This window comes from Rhea pennata, chromosome 19 (genome assembly GCF_028389875.1).
Source record: "Rhea pennata isolate bPtePen1 chromosome 19, bPtePen1.pri, whole genome shotgun sequence".
Classification (NCBI taxonomy): Eukaryota; Metazoa; Chordata; class Aves; order Rheiformes; family Rheidae; genus Rhea; species Rhea pennata.
In genome coordinates this window covers 4,586,177-4,602,668 of record NC_084681.1, presented here as the reverse complement: position 1 = coordinate 4,602,668, position 16,492 = coordinate 4,586,177, and the positions used below count along the sequence as shown (strand labels likewise).

Sequence of the window (16,492 nt, the reverse complement as noted above, 5' to 3'; positions counted from 1 at the left end):
TTTGTCTTTTATTTTTTCCCCCTTCTTCTGTCCTGAGAGATGGTGTTTATAAAACCTTCCGTGTCGGTGAGAATACTGCATCAGTGCTTTAACTGGTTAGAGCTTAAATATCTTGGATGTGTAGTTTCTTTGATCTGTTAGAGTTTGATTTTGACTTTTACCAGAAAATAAAAGTGGCATCTGATATACTGAAGCAGAAATGCAAACCAAGGGTTGACTTTAATAACAAACTGTTACTCAGCAGGGAAATTAGACTTATTTTTTTCATGTGATTTTTGGTCAACAGTGTCTTTGTTCCTGCTCGTCTCACTGCTCCTCTTTACCTCTTCTGTTTGTTATTCTAAAGACAGGTGAAGGGAAAATTGGCTGGAAAGAGAAGAGAAATAAGCTTCTGCTTCTTTCTAATTTCTTATAAAGTATCGAGCTGAGATACAAAAGAATAAACCTGTCTCCTTAAAAGATGAATAATTGTGAACACGAAAATGTTCCGTGATAGAGAAAGGCCAAGAACGGTGCCTTTACTGGAGTGAAAGAAAACGGTGGAGCCGCTGGGGGGCGCGCGGGGCGCGGCCGCGCGCTCGCCTCGTGCGCTTCCCGCCCTCGCGCCGCAGCTGCCGCCCCTCGCCTCAGCGCTTTCCCGCGCAGGGCGGGCGCCGCCGGCTGCTTCCTGCCGCCGCCTCAGAGGAATTTCCCTGCCCCGAGGGGGGATTTGGCGCTCAGGGCGTTTCCGACGCTCCCCAGAGGCAGCTGGCGTGCAGCTGCGGGTGGAAGGGGCCCGGGTGGCCCCCCCGGCCACCCTGCCGCTGCGACCCCTCCGGCCTCGCCGCACCGATGCTCGCGGCTCTTTGCACCCCAACTTCTGAAATCTGCAGCTTTTGCTTAGAAAGAGAACGGTCTAAGCCTCAGCATTGAAGAGCAGAAGCGCAAAAGCATGGCTGATGCACAATTTTCACATAAAATCCTGAAGCTTTTTTTTAATTCCATTATTTTTATTTCCATCTCCTGCTTTTGGCAGCTGTGACTGATTGTTTGTGAACACCTGTCTCAGTGATCTACACGAAGTGCTGTGAACTCTTTCCACATGCCTCTGTCCTGGTCCAGAGGCCTTGCAAACTGAGCTCACGGTGAAAACTCAGACTTTGTAGATCTGCGCTAGGACAAATGATGAATGTCTACCTCTCTGTAACTTTCCTTTCCTTGGGGGAGGAAATACCATTTTTGTGGAGTGTCCGGCAAATCCGCAATATTCTTCAGGGTTCCTGATGCTGCTCTGATTTACAATCCATCCTGCTCTATGGCAAATCGCTGCAGATGGGAAGACGTGTTGTAAAACCCCGCTGAAGCCTTGGTCTGCTTCTCTGTATCCAGGTAAATGGTGCCAATCAATGGCCCCACGGCATGAAGCAACATTACTCCTTCAGTTACCCCCTCTGCTCCCTTCCTCCTGTCAGAGCTGCAGTCTACGCTCACATGCTGCGCTGGAGTTGTGTCCCAGTGCCTGGCCTTCATTGTATCAAGGAAAGGAGAGGAAAGGAAAGGAATTTGAATTAAGCTACATGAACAGGGGCAGAGGAAAGGGAGAGTCTTCTCAATGACAGGATGCTTTGGGGACTGGAAAGGGAGGTGGGCAGCTTTATCTTTTCAGTGGATCTTGATTGCTGTCTTAGGAGTAACAACAAACAAAATTGCTGGACAATGAAAAACATCAAGAGCTGGAAACAAAAGTGTGAGAGAAGGGCTTGTGTTCAGTGTCTAAGAGCCAGACCCCAGATTGCCCTTTATATCATTCACCAGTCAAACACAGTTTGTTTTTGGCCCAGCAAGAGAAGACGAGAACAGAGGAGACATGAAATTGCAAGGGAATTTGTGTCAACAAAAATACTTGAAATTTTTAGAGTTAATTCAGATTTTAATTTTTGAGCCTATGATTTGATCCTTAGCAAGAACACAAAAGTGATCAGTAAAGAGACAGGGCGAATCAGTACCTTGTGTTCAAGAGCACTGTGCTTGGAGCAATTGGAGTTTTGGCCACTTTAAATGCATCAGGCAGATCCTGAAGCTTGCTAATACATAGGCTTGGAAAGTTTTGGTGCTTTGCCATTTTTTTTACTCTGTTTTGTTTTGTCATCTCCAGATACAATGACCCATGGGAGATCACAGGAGGATGGCAGCACATGCTGTGGAGTTGCCTTGGACATGGCTTGGTCGATCTGTATAGAAGGCAGCGGCTGACTGATGTCCATTGTGCCAGCAGTGGTAGATGTGTGTAGCACGCATGACATACTTCAGTGTGAAAGATGGTGTGTGAAACACAATATACCTTGCAGCTTCCCACTGAGCTCTTCATTTTCCTGAGCCTGGAGGCTCTTGTATGTTTGGTAATACTAGTGCTGTTCTGGATGGTGAATGTTCCTTATGCTTCCTCTTGCAGCCATTTCCTGAAGCTCACATCTCTCCTGTTGTAGCAGAAGTGCAGTGTATCTCATTTCTTATTAATATGCACTAAGTTCTTGTCTGTCTTCCCTCCAAGACTAAGTTAGTGAAGGATCTGTAGACCATGAGGTGTTACAATCCATCTCCTGGTGTGTACGAAGGTTTTCCTTTTGACTAAATACTTGAAAGTGGCCTTGGTAAGCCATGAGCTGGGGAGCACTCATCAAGAGAATGGGGATCATTCGACTTTATAGGGCAATTTGTTTGACATTGTCTACTGGCTGTAGTCTGCACAGATGCTTGGTAAAGTTTAAGGACAGCTGAGTGACTTAGGAGCCCAAGTCCTGCTTTTGAGAGTGGCGTGTAAGATCCTTATCTCATAGGAGTTAAATCCCATTTAATTTCAGATTCCTTTAAGTACTCTTGAAAATTTCATTTAAAGTCTTAATACTAATTAAATCTTGAAAATTTCACGGATTATAAAAAGATCTTTATTTCTTTTTCTAAGTGTATTATTTAAAGAACAGAAACTCAGATAGTTACTTTCCTTTTTAACCCTAATTGCTTAAAACCATGGGTTTTTTTGCCTATGGTAAAGCAGGCAGATGCATATTTTGGATAGCAATATCTTAAACTCTTACTAATGTCTTTACAAGGGTCTCAGTAGCAGAATGGATAATAATATTGAAGAAGATTTAATAAAATCTATTCCCATTCCTTAAAAATCAATAAAAGTAGAGCTGTTACTGTGCCATTGTACCTGAGCAACAGGAGAATTACGGGGGGAACTCAGAGCTAATGAGCGGTGAGAGGACTTGAAACTCAAATCTTGTCCAGACTTTTAACGAACAGATCTCCTTAGTAACTGGAAATGAAATGCCATCTTGGGGATAGGCATGATGTAAGCACGAGTACTTTACATGAAATAGAACCTTTTGTTCCAAATGAATGGACAAGCAATTGCGTCACTGGGGAAGAAGGGTGCAAGGGCCAGAGTGCAGATGAAGAACAGGAATAGATTGCTGTGTAACCTGGCCTTCTTCACTGTTTAGGGGCTTAGACTGAAAACTAGGAAGAGAACATAGGTGTCTTGATACCTAGAACTGCTGTTGTTGCATTTGAGCAGATGGCTCATGTTCTCTGTGAAAATCTGTGTAATTATGCCACCTAGGTGAGAGTTAGAAAGTTCAGTGTATCACTTGCCAAGAACTTCTGGGTCCTATGAGTGCCATAAGTCACTTTGTGAGAGAGGAGTAGTCTACTTACAGAGCATGTAAAGAAGAGAGTCCTAAAAGCTGTACTGTTGTTGTTGAGGGTTTGTTGGTGGGGAGAAAGAGCAGCAGCTCAGTCAATTCTGTATTCACTCTCTCAGCAGTAGCCTTATTTGTCTTCTTTCCTCTCATACTGTCACTGTTTCCTAACAAACTCTTTCACTGTGTTTTCCAAAACCAGACCGCATCTCCTCTTCCTGTTCATTCTGATATGCGAATTGCCTGGGCTTGGTGCAAAGTCACAGAGAGGACAGAGAACTTGATTCAGCTTCCTTGGAGACACATCCCTCACCCCTTAGCTTCGACCTCCTATCTGGAAGCTTGTCAGTTCAGGATTAATTGTGGGCATGACTTGGTTTTATGTTGGAAATTAACCTGCAGTTACTAATTGTTCTGTATTTCGAACAACTCCTTTATTTGGAATGAATCTACCAAAGAGTGCTGTGATCTCATCAAGTGACAGTTAAAAAGGAGCAGAGACTCCTCTTACACACTGTAGGACTGACCTGATAAGAAAGCTCCTCCTTAAGCTAACTGTCCAAAAAAGGGTTAATGGGGGATTTAATTACTTCCCTACCTATGACCGAAGAAACAATTAGAATCAGTTGCTGCCACTAACAACTACTGGGGCAGAACAGAGCAGCAAGTGGAAATATAAGAATCTGTTCCAGAAATTTTTCAGTGTGGAGCTTGAAAAAAATGCTAGTGCAACATAGAGAATAGGGGGGATCAGGACAACAGTCCTTCAGCATAGGTTGGAAGTCAGAGAAGAGATCAGATCTTATTTTCTCCTACTATTTTTCTTCTTCAGGAGGGAAATCATTTACAGCTCTGCAAAAGGGAAAGGATTCATAAATCAGAGAGAAGCCAAATGCAGCGCATATAATCTGATTCATATTAATCTTAAAATGAGAGTCCATATTGTCCTAGCTATAAGGGTTAGGCCACTTCACCACTTTTACCTTTTGGGTACAATATTCTAAACTATCTGTGATCTTTAAAGATCTCATTTATTTATTTATTTTATGAGAGTATAGACAGGTTAATTGAACTGGCCTGACCCAGTCCTAATTTTATATGCCATCTAGCTTATTGCCTGATATGTTTGCATGCAGTATTTTTGGTTTTCTTTCCAGAGTAACTACATTTTGGTTCAGAAGTTGTTCCTTCCCAGGTTGGGTCTCTGTGCTCTGATGCAGTAGTCAGGCTACATAGATTTATCCATTTGGTTCCAATTGTGAGAGCTGAGCAGTGTTTTAAAAGCCCTTGGGGGTTCCTCTGAGTGGAGGAAGGGCCTGTGAGCAAACTGTTTTGATTTGCTCCAGGAGACTTGGGTGACAGATGTTGTCCCTGCTCTGAGGGCTTTTTGTTGCAAATTCATGAGCTGACCTTTTTAGCCACTTTCCATGCAGGAAGGACCTACAGCTACATTTTGTTTGCAGCATTAGGAATAGAAAAGGTTGCCTACATGAATGAATGTGAAGACTGATCAGGGTTTATTATCTCAAGTTTTTCCTCTCTGAATTTCTTCTGAAGCCCATCTGTGTTCTGCCTGCTCCATGGTGGCCCATGGTTCCCTGTTTCTCTAGCAATTACTGTTTTCCAAGGTAGAGTTACCAGGGTATGTAGTGGGGAGAAATGACAGTCTAAATTAAGAGGCTCTCACAGACTTGGAAGATGATAATTTGTCTGCAACAAAACTCCTCATTAGAATCCTGTTAATTTCCTTTCTGTGACAATTATAGCACAGCACTAGCTCGTATGTGCAGTGTGCAGAGATCTTTTCTCTGAGAAAAACTTACTGCTACCACTAGTGAAAAACATTCCTTAAAGAAGAAGAATTGATATGTTGAGATGTGGATTCCTGCCTGTAGGCAGGTGTAGCTAACACGGGCACATGCAAAGAGCTTGGCACTGTACCCCTTTTCCTGTAGAAAAGTCTTTCAGTATCTAAGAAGCTAGTGCCAGCAGTGGCAGTAGCCAGACTGTCTGCATCTTTATCTTGAACGACGCAGTGTTCTTCACCACTGCAACTCTCTAGAGGCTGTGGCTCATAGCTAGGAGCGCAGGCTGATGTGGCTTCCCATCACTGGCTGGGACAAATTTGATCCAGATCAAAAGCGATACGCAATGTGGAGTTCCTGACAGCTGCGGTTAGGAGGGACTGCTGGATGTAGGATCCTCTCCTGTTCCAGAAGGGTGCTATCCATTTTCTTAAACAAATCAGCAGCGGGAATTTATTCTAGCTCCGTTCTGTCCTTGTGGCTGCGGTGTTTCTGGTGTGGGATTAGAGCACATACATCGTAGTATCTCGGCTGGAGGTGCTGGACCCTCTCTGATCTGACTCGGGGCTCTTGTTCGGCTTTGGCTGTCTGAGGCAGCGGCGTTGGCACCGTGTGGCTGAGGCTGGCTCTGCTTGCCCTTCCCACTGCCAACCTGCTAATTCTGTACTTGATTGGAGGAAGCTAAAACTGCTGGATTTTGCCTTTCAGTCAGGGCATTCCTCAAGTTCCTAATCCGGGCTCCAGATGGTTAAGAGACCCATGTTGGTATGTAGGAACAAATAAGTGTGGTGAAGGATTAAAAAACAACCAAACAACCAAACAAACAGAAACCAGCCCCGAACTGTGCAACTCTCCGTGATGGAGAAGTTCAGCTCCCCCACCCCCACCCCCCAAAAAAAAAAAAAAAAAAAAAAAAAATCCCGGCGCATCGCGGCACCTGTCCGCACTTGCTCAGGGAGACCAGAGCCGGTGACCAAGCAGCAGGCACCGAGCAGGGGATGGGAGGGCGGAAAAAAGGGGCCGAGAGCTGGGGCGGGGGCGGCGCGGCGGGCAGCGAGCGGGGCTCCCGCTGCCCGCGCGTCCCCGGACGTGCCGCTCCTCCGTCTGCAGTTCTGGGCTCTGCCTCTGAAAGCCGCCGCGGACGCGCAGCTCCCCCGCAGCCGCCACCCCCTTCCCCCCCCTCCCCGCCGCCGTCGCCGCCGCGGCCCGGCATGGCTCGGGGGAGGCGCCGCCCGCCGCCCCGCCGGGACCCGGGCGGGGGGCGCGGGGCACCGCCCGGTGCCTCGGCCTGAGCCCGGCGGCCGGAGGGGGCGACTTCGGTGACCTGCCCCGCGCCGCGCCGCGCCGGCCGCGCCGGCCGCGGGATGCCCGCCCGCCAGCGCTGCCGCCACTAATTGGATGTGCCCTGGATGGAGGACTTCCTCCCGGCTGCGGGAGTCGTGCAGGCAGGCGCGGCGGCACTTGAAAGTTTGCCAAGCAGCAGCTCGATTTAATTTCTTGAAGGATCTGGGGAGAAGGGGGGGGGGCGGGCGCTGGGGGGGGACCGTTTCCAAGCATGGGAGACAGGCTGCCGGAGCCTCATGCCAGCTCTTCCCCTGCTGTGGCTGCCAGCTCAGAAGCGGAAGAAATCGAGGTGCTGGACTCCGAGGATGTCCTGCCTATGGCCGCAGAGGATGTAAGTTTCCTTTGCTCTGTGTCTTCCCTGCTTTCCCCCGAGCCGGGTTAATCGGCTCAAGCTATTTACTTATGTAAAGTCCAGGATGTGGGGGGAGGAATAGGAGCGGTGACCCTCGGGGGCGAGCGAAAGGCACCAGCTCTGTCCTCATCGCCCTTCTTGCGCTCTGGGAGCCGCCGCCGGTCCGGCCCCGGCCCCGGGCGCAGCTCCCCTCCCCTGCCCTCCTCTCCGGGCCCAGCCGGTGCCCCGGCCGGGCAGATGCTGGGTCACCGCTCGCCCGCTGCAATGAGCCGCGGCCGCGCAGGGCGGTGCAGGCAGCCGGGCTGCGGACAGAGGCATCCCTAGAGGCAGGACAGAGGCTGATGTTTTGTCTTGAGCTGCTTCTTGGGGGCAGAGCGCTTTTCCTGAGCCCTCACCGCTAGGAGAGTGACAGGTCTGAAAAAGTCCCGTTTTCGGGAGCCTGTTCCCTCCTCCAGCCCATAAGCGACAAACAGTCGAGGAAGTTTTTTTCTTCCCAGGCTCGGCAAGGCTGATAGCCTCTCTCCTCCCTCTGAGCTCTGATCGCACCTGAGGATGGGATAACTTGACAGTGGGTCTCTGCCTCTGCTCATTTAGCCTAGGAGGACACCAAGTGGTCCTGCATGCTTTGAATCTTCTACTGCCTGTCTGAGCAGCAAAACCTGCAGGGCTGAGCTGGTACTTCTGCATCTGCAGGTCCCAGTGTCAGGAGCTTTCTGTGCATCTGTCTCTGAGGGAGGGAACATGATCCCGCGTTCCTTGTGCTAGTTAGAGCTGTTTGCTCGTCTCCCACCCAGTGAACTCTGTGGGGATGAGGTCTGTGCAAGGTGCCTGTCCAATCTGCAGAAATGAGTACGGGGTTTCTTCCAGCCTATGGAAGGATGAACTGGCTTGTACAGAAGTAGTGACACTGATGTCTTTCAGAAGTGGACTCTGTCAGGGGTCTTGGGCTAGCGTGAAAGGAACGCTTCTAAACTAAACCTCCAGCATGGCTGATCCCCTTGCCTTCTGCTTTTATGACAATACTAGGGGAGCTTTACTAGGGCTGCTTAGGGGCAGTGCTCATTCCTGATCCCCCCAGCCCTTCCATCTGAATAACCTAGAATTTGGTTTGTGTTGGATTTTGCTCCCAGAGGATAGCAGAGGAAGTGCAGCTGCTTGGTAGAACTGCATTGCCAGGCTTATTTCTGAGGATTGTAAATCCCAGAGGGAATATGTGATGCAGTTTGACCTCTACCGTAACACTGCTGGGCAGTCCGAACTGGAGCATGCCTGACCGGGAGTTTGTGTAGCCTTCAGTGGGAAAGAACAGCTTTCCAGGACCTTTCACAGTCCAGGTTCCTGAATCCTAGTCCTTTCTTACCTAAGATTGTGATCTTTTATTCCCTGACAAATATTGTGCTTGTCTGGATGGTCTACAAGAAAGATTTCCTGTTGTGATACATACGGGCCCCTTGGAGTTACTCCAGCCTCTACGAGAATGCAACCATTAGCAATTTGATCCTGCCAGGGGCCTGGCAGAAGTTGTAAGTGCTGAGTGTCTGGCAGGATTGGGCTGCTGAGATAGGAGAAAAAGAGGGAGCTTTCCTGGGTGAAATCTAGAGTCTCATCCTAGTTTTACTACTAACTTGCTGCATGACCTTGAGGTAGGAGAGCTTGGGTCTGATCCAGCTCTCCAGCTATTACTACCATTGGGATCTGCATTGTTATTTGACTCTTGTGCCTTGTTTTCTGCAACCAACAAAATGAAGCTGGGTCTGCAGTTGCACTGGTTATGGGAAGCTGCCGGGACCTGGCAATAGATGATGAGATAGAAGCCTTGAGGTATCACAGATCATCTACAAGTCAGAAGAGCAGGAAGTGGTGTAAATACCCTCCTCCACAACTAAAGATTTCCTGCTGAAACAAGCAGGCTACAGAGCATCGTCTCTGAACATTCAAACTGCTCTGTGCTAGGAGCATGCCCACTTGAGACCTGACTGGAGTTTTTGATTTTCTGTTATTATTATTTTTACGTTTGAAGGTTTGATATAAGCTCTTAGGCTTGGCCAGTGAGAACTGACACAAGGTCAGTTCTTTAAACGTTAACTGCAAAACTATGACATAGCAGAGGTTTGGCAGTCATAGCCTTGACAGCACATAACAGCTCTGCTGCAATGTCATTACAGCTCTCAGAGCAGCATTCAGCAAAGCCAGGATTCAAGCAGTCCCAAAATGTTCTGTTTAAAGTGCTGTGCAAATTTATGATGATAAATGCGAATTTATAAATGAATGGGAGAATGAGGAGAAGGGGAGCCAAAAACTTAAGTGATTAAATAAAATTCAGTGGCCTTGTGTGTAAAACACTGTCTCTGCAGTCAATTCTGTTTTAGATCTGCCTGCCATGTGGAATGAAATATTCTTCAAGCACTAGCTAAGACTCTCACTAGAACTCTGCTTTGCATATAGTACAGTGAAGAGATTTGCTTGCATGAGTGTGATGTTTGTTATTTTTCTCACTTGCTTTTCTGGAAGAGTGAATGAGATAGAAGCTTGGGAATGTGTGGGCTTTTTCTGGGGATCCCACGCCAGTGGTTACCCCACTGTTGCCCCATGGAAGTTACTCTCTACTCAGGTGACCACAAATCCACATAAGAGCAGAGAGAGGAGAGGCTTAAGCATTTCAGTTAGGAATTTTGTCTGTTTGGTGGCGAGGCAGGTGAGCCGGCAGGTGAGGGGCAGGAGGTAGCTTGGCACTGGACTTCGTACAAAGCATGAATTGGAGCCCATCATCAGCTTGTTTTTCTGTTCCCAAGTGACAAAGACTTGTGGAGTATTCATGTAATTATCTGTGTTTAAGTGGAGCTTCTTGAGTAGTTCCTATACATCGCTTTTAAGGCAGATCTGCTGGAACAGAAGTTGTGGGTGTACCTGTGTAATGGAATCTCTTCAGCCTCCCCTTTCTCCACCTTGTGCTAGAGGAATTATTCTCATTTTTCAGATGTGGGTACAAGAGGCTTAGAAAGCTGGCGGGTTATCAGAGGCCTTGCAGCAAGTCCCTGCCAGAGTTAGGATCAGGCAGCCGACAAGGCTTTGATCAGTCCTACTTCTTAGCTTGTAGTCTGTGGGTCAGTATTGGGCCACAGGACCTTAGAAAGTGATCTGAAAAAAGCATTGCCAACTCTTCTCTCCCTTCAGTATACACCAAGTTTTCTTGATCCCTGTGGATGAAAAAGCCTTTTATTCCTTGCTTGCCCGCAAGTAGACAAAGCAGGAGAAAACAGAATTAACACATGAATGTTCTGAGTTCATCCTAATTTGGATTTGTAAACTAAAACTGTCCTCCCTGTGGTTGGTAGATTCCCCCTGCCTCCTCCCCCGGAAGGGTAGGTGATTCTGGGATGAAGAAGGATGTTGGAAATGGCACTAAATCATTTGGTTATTTCTCTGTTAGAATATACTTCTATAGTTTACTGCATGTTAATGTCGTTGCTCTTATACCTTCTTTTTCTTCTTTTTCCTCCTTATGCATTGCCTCTCAGCACTGGAAAGCTCTATTTGATCAGGTATGTGAACAACTGATGTATTGTCTCTGTCTTGTGAGCAAAGACTCTAAATTGCCTTCTTTTATATTAGATTTTCCCTGCTTTTAACTTACAGCCTAAGAGTTATGTGCTCCAGGTTCCCAGTTTCCAGGACGCTGGTGTACAAGTCATAGTTATCATTACTGCTTTTGGTCTCTTCTCTCATTTTCTGGTCGGAACAGCCAGGGTCAGAAGTGGGCCCAGCCTGACCACCCTCCTGGCACAGGGTCTGAGGTGAGGCGTTATAGCAGGTGCTTAGCTTGCTGCTGGTTGTATCAGTGGATTAAAGCATCTTCTACTCTTTGAGGCAGGCAAACTAGGACCTGTGAATCCAGCAGTGTGTTTTTATGAAATGGCTCCCCAGCTGGTAAACTGACTTCTGTAGGATTACATCAATTTGTTCTAGGGGGGACCTGCTGCTTTTAATGTCCACAGAATTAATTAAGTATCTGCTTCTGTGCCAAAGATTATGGTTGTATCAGGTGAATACTTTGGTTCAGATCTGTAGCTGGATGAAATTGGTACAGTTCTGTTGAGATCTGAGTTATGTGAGCTGAGAATTTGGATTGTGGATTCTAGTTTGTAAATTCTGCTCTTAGCTGCTTTAACTGACATGCTTGCTTTGCGGTGTTCCTTCCTTCTGCCAGATTGAAATTTGAAGCAGCTATAAACTGAAGGATTTTTCTAGGGTTGACTTGCTTCTAAACTGCACCGCTCTCTTGATGTCATAAACTTTTGTACTGTTGTGTGTGCATGTAAATGTCACCTTGTGTAAGCGAGCTCTTACTCTGATGCTGGCATCCTTCTGGCAATACTAAAGTTCTGATGGGATTTTGTCCCTGCTTTATGAGGCGATAAACTTGCTTCTGCATGTGGCCAAACTGCAAAACCAAAGGCTGTGGTGCAGTCTCCAGGGAAGGATGTCCTCTCTACCCCGGGGGGGTTTTGTTGTTCAGTTAATAACTGGACTGGCTACTGTGATGAATGCTCATTTATACATGTTTAGCTGTGACCAGCTGTTAATCCTCGTGTCTGGATTGCAGTATCTTTTTTTTGTTGTACAGTCAAGCAAACTAGCAGTTGGGAACCAGATTACTGTAGTGGTTGATCACACTGAAATTGTGTAGTGTATTTGAATTTGCTGGGATTCATAAAGAATGCTACCACTCAAAGAGTGGCTGCAAGAGAAACTGCTTGTAATCTGGGCTGAGTGTTTGTTTCAGGCAGTGTGAATTCTCCCCCATCTTCAAAAGTTGGCCTTAATTTGGAGTCTGATCCTACAAGCATCCTTTGAAGTCATTGAGTACTTGTGAGATGGGGCTCTTGGCTGGTAGCTACCTCAGGCTCCAAGAGAGGAATTTCCCACTGGACTTGCCTGAATAGTAGAAATGTCTTTTTTTTTTTTTTTTTTTAAGGGAAGGGGGGAGTTTGACTGTTGGATTTACAGAACATCACCCCAGAGACAAGGGAATGGACTGTAAAGCCAGTCCTCCAATAATTAGCCACGTTTCAATTAGGGCTGCAGCTGAAATTTAAGCCATGTCTATGAGGCTTTATTATCAAAGAGAATGCAACCTGTGAAAACCAGTCACAAGTTCTGAATAAATCAATAAAGCCCTTGTTGCCTGTGGGCAAAGCCAAAGAGCTGACGTCTTCCTTCAGTGTTATATCAGCAATGCAATGCAATTAGCCCTGCAATGAATTGCAAGATGTTGTTTGTCATGGAACAAGGTTACTACTCCCCGCAACTCTCTATGCTGATAGGAGAGGGGGATGTTTTGTTAAGCTCTGATTAGCATCCATGTGAAACATGAGGACAGTCTAAATGGCTACAGAAAGTGTGTGTTGAAACTCAGAACAGTTGCAGCTCTCTCCTTCTAAGATATGACTGGCTTTATGTCTGCTTAGCATGGATTTGAGTGGCCAAAGATTCACGTGCTTTGAGCTTTTGTGACTGAGGGACTGGGACTGAAGTTTGATGTTCTCCCTCTCAGCTGAGACACATGAGCCTTTGTCCATCACCCTAAGGAGAGTGGTAGAGCAGGAGAAGGCCTTAGAGAAAGTGTTAGAGTGGTTGGGAAATCACAGACTGGGGTCTGTCAGTCTCTTGCTGCTGGGGTGATTGGGTGTGACAGCAGACACAGCAAGGGAGTGGTCAGCACTCTCTCCCATTCTTGCCTATAGAAAAAAATAAGATGAAATTATAATACATGTGTTTTTTTGGTGGGAAAAATTTTTGAAAGATTTTTAGGTTTATTGATGTGAAAAATAGTTTTCTGTTTAGACATACCATCTTTAAGGGTTTCTTCTTTTTAGCCTTTTTTTTTTTGTGATGAACACCCCAACATCTTAAATTAAAAATTCAGAACTCTTCCATGAAAATAGCTGTTCATCTGTAAAACACTGTTTTTTGCTTTTGTTTTTGGGGGGCTGGGGGGAGGAGAAGGAGGAATGACTGAAGATCCTTTTTGGAAGAATTTTTCTATTTGTTTTGATCCAGCTCTAATCCATTGTGCTGGGAACTGTTAATGACTCATGCCAATATCTCTAGTCATTGGGACATTGCTTTTTTAACAAGTAAAAGAAAATTTGGCAAAAAGGCAGATCCAGAAATGCTTCCTGGGTTGTGAGGTTCAAAGAAACCTCTCACAGAGTAAAATACTGGCTACGCTGAAGCAAGTAGCAAAACTCCTGAATTTAGTGGGTCAGGACTTCACTCAAGATTTTTGGGGCAGGCAGACAGGCGTCTTTTCAGTGCAGCAGCCAGGAAGTTACAGTTCAGCTGCTGCTTCATACCTGGCTTATGAGATGTGTATTTTATTACAGGGCTGTGGCCCTCAGGCAGCTCTAACTCACTTTTTTATAGGAATTTTTATAGGGATTCATACATTTATTTATTGTGCTCATAAACACCCTCCACCCACACACACATTAGCTCTGTATCTGCTGCCTTCTGTGGAGCCTGCACTGTTGCTGAGAGCTCCCCGTTGTCTCCATGTGGAATCCAGGCTCTGAAAAGAGCGAGGCATTGCCCCTCTCCATCCCTCCTCAGTCACTTGGTTTTTCTTCATTTGCTCTTCACAGGTCAAATAACTTTTTGTTGTTGTTGTTAATCTTTGGATAGACTTAGAAGTGGGGCATTCCTAGGAACAGGTCCTGGCAATGTTTCACGCTATTGTGCTAAAAATATCCTGTGCTAATTCACTTACATGCAGACAGGAGAATGTCCCACTGCTCAGGTTGAGGAGTTGTTTGGTGGTTAGAGTCCTGAGGGGCTGTCCCTGCTTTGCTATGTCTTTTCTGAGGCCTTGGGTGCCCTTCTTTGCCTCCATGTCCTCAGTGTCCCTGCTTTAGAGATAACTGCAGCTAATCGTTATTTTCCAGTCCTTGGCTGTGTGGGGTGAAAGGGGCTATCTAGGAGGACAGTGTTTGTTAGGAGGCGATACCAAGCCTTGTTAGCGGGCAAGAGCTTATATCATGTTCTCCATTTGCCCCATCCCCATGGCTGCTGAGCTTTCAAGGGTGAATTAGCATCATCAACCCTCATCTCAGAGTTCTCACTTCTTCTCACCCATACCCTGGTTTGTAGCCATGACAACAAACTTGTTTTAAATAGACACACACAAAGCTCATCCAAAAGACCCTCCTTGCTGGCTCAGCATCTTGATTCCACTGCTTGTCAATCTAGGCTGCGTTTTTACTGCAGCTGCTTTAGGAGTCCTGGGTTTCTTCCTGAGCTTTGTACGTGGGTGTGATGGCAACAGATGAACAGAGTTTATGGGGAATGCAAAAAGATGCCAAGTTACCCTGGCTGAGTAGGCAGATAATGGAAAACTTGAGCTCAGAAACAAGGCTGTAGAAATATCCTGGACCAGATGTGCACTTGCCAGAAGATTTCGGTTGCTGACAGTACCAGCAGTGGGTGCAGCTGAACCCACTTTGCCTTGCTCTTGTAAAACATTAAAATATGCTTGAAGGGAGACCTTGCAGGCTTCTTAAATCCAGGGCTGGTTCATGCATGACTGAAATTGCAAAGAACTCCATAAAATCAGGCCAACTATGATTGTAGTTGGTGGTAACTGGGAAAGGGAATCATTCTGAACTCAGTGATCTTTTATGTTAATTGTGTCCCTTTTTCTCTGGATAGCCTTTAACACAGGCAGGACCAGCTATTTCCCATGCTGTAAAAGAAATTCCAGTTTGTTTACTGAGACACTGTTGAGCTAAACATCACACTTAGTTTGAAAAGTTTCCCTGACTGTTGTCGCTGGATAACCCGTGCTGGCTGTGGCTGGAAGACCTCACCAGGCAGGTCTTGCTGAGCTCCAGAGAGTGGTTTGTGCCTAGAGATTTTACTACTTTCCCTGACAAATTCCTTGTCTTTCCCTGCTGATTTGTGCGGCTCCCTGGGGGTGGGAAAGGAGAAACTGCAAGGTGAAGAATGGGAACTAGCATCACAGAAAGGAGATTTTAGCATGGGGTCATATGCTATCTCCAAGTCTTTGCCTGGATTTGGGGCTATTGCTGTCCTTTTAGATTATTGCTCATTAGGACATATGTCTATGCTGCAAAGAGGAGGTTTTGGGGACTGGAACTAGGAATAATCATTGCTTTGTTATTTTATCTCCTAATGTGGCCTGGAGAATTCAGAGGTGCTGGTACGAAGACTGTACATGGTGATAAAAGCCTCCAGGCCCTAAAACCAGGATCTGCCTTGCCTGCTTTATTAGACCTGTCTGTGAGTGAGATAAGGAACTTGTCCCCTTCTCCCTTCCCACCAAGCTGTGCATTGTAAAGGGGAAAGACTCTTTAAAAGCTACAAGTGTCCCTTGGCAGTGCACAGAGGGGATTCTGCGTCTGCACCATGGCCTGAAGTCTAATCTCATTTACAGTTGTTAGTGTGGGCTGCTGGAAGAGATGAAAGGCAGAACAGAGGGAGGGAGAACAGATTAGTCTCGAGCAGAGGGTACTGGGAGTGCACCTGCCTCTGCCCCGCTACCTTGAGGAGGGGCAGCAATGGCAGCTGGGCATGTGTCATCTGCTGCTCTTTGAGGCGCCCAGCCATGGAGCACACGATTAATGACTCAAGGGGCCGGGCTTTTGTGAGCGATAAAGCCCTGGGATTTAGGCAGGGCTCTTGGGCCTTTTCTTCCAAGCAACGCCATCGTTTTGCATTTCTCAAGTGGCATTTGGGGCACATGGAGCTGCTGTCTGTGACCACAATGCTTCCCTTTCTCTTCCCTCCCCAAACTGCGCTGACCTTTGTCATGCCGCATTAACCCTTTGACTTTTCCACTTTGAGTTATGGGATTGTGGAGGGAAAAGATTCCCTTCAAATTCATTGCCTTGTGGATGGACTTGAAGGGAAGAATGGGCTGGTAAAAGAGGAGCAGTTTTTACTGAAGGAGATTGGTTTGCTGATGCTGTCTGGATTATCAACTCTTTGCTGCCTTCTGCCAGAAGCTCTTTGTGAATAAAGCAGTTCCCAGGAAAGGAAGGAGGAGAATTTATCATTCCTTTAGTCAAGGAGGGAAACTGAGGCTCTGAGCAGTGAATAGATGTCCCAGAGACTATTCCCTCCACAGGGTACTGTGTGGTCTTTTACCCCTGGTCAGCCTGTGTCTATGCCCTGTGTTTTTACAATGGGGAGACACAGTGGTTTTTCAGTAGGTAGTATGAGAATGGATGGCGATCTCCCAGCGCTGCAAGCCTTATGCCACAGATCTGACATTGAGCCAGGACAGCCTG

General features: G+C 46.6%; 1 protein-coding gene across 2 annotated transcripts in view; it reads left to right on the top strand.

The window, feature by feature from the left end:
* Positions 1-7,043: 7,043 nt before the first annotated feature.
* RHBDL3 (rhomboid like 3) overlaps positions 7,044-16,492 on the top strand; it is a 61,229-nt gene continuing 51,780 nt past the window's right edge. For both annotated transcript variants that reach the window (XM_062591679.1, XM_062591678.1), the window contains exons 1-2: positions 7,044-7,163; positions 10,703-10,726. In XM_062591679.1, coding sequence (XP_062447663.1) covers positions 7,044-7,163; positions 10,703-10,726 — 144 coding nt within the window. The remainder of the gene's footprint in view (positions 7,164-10,702; positions 10,727-16,492) is intronic.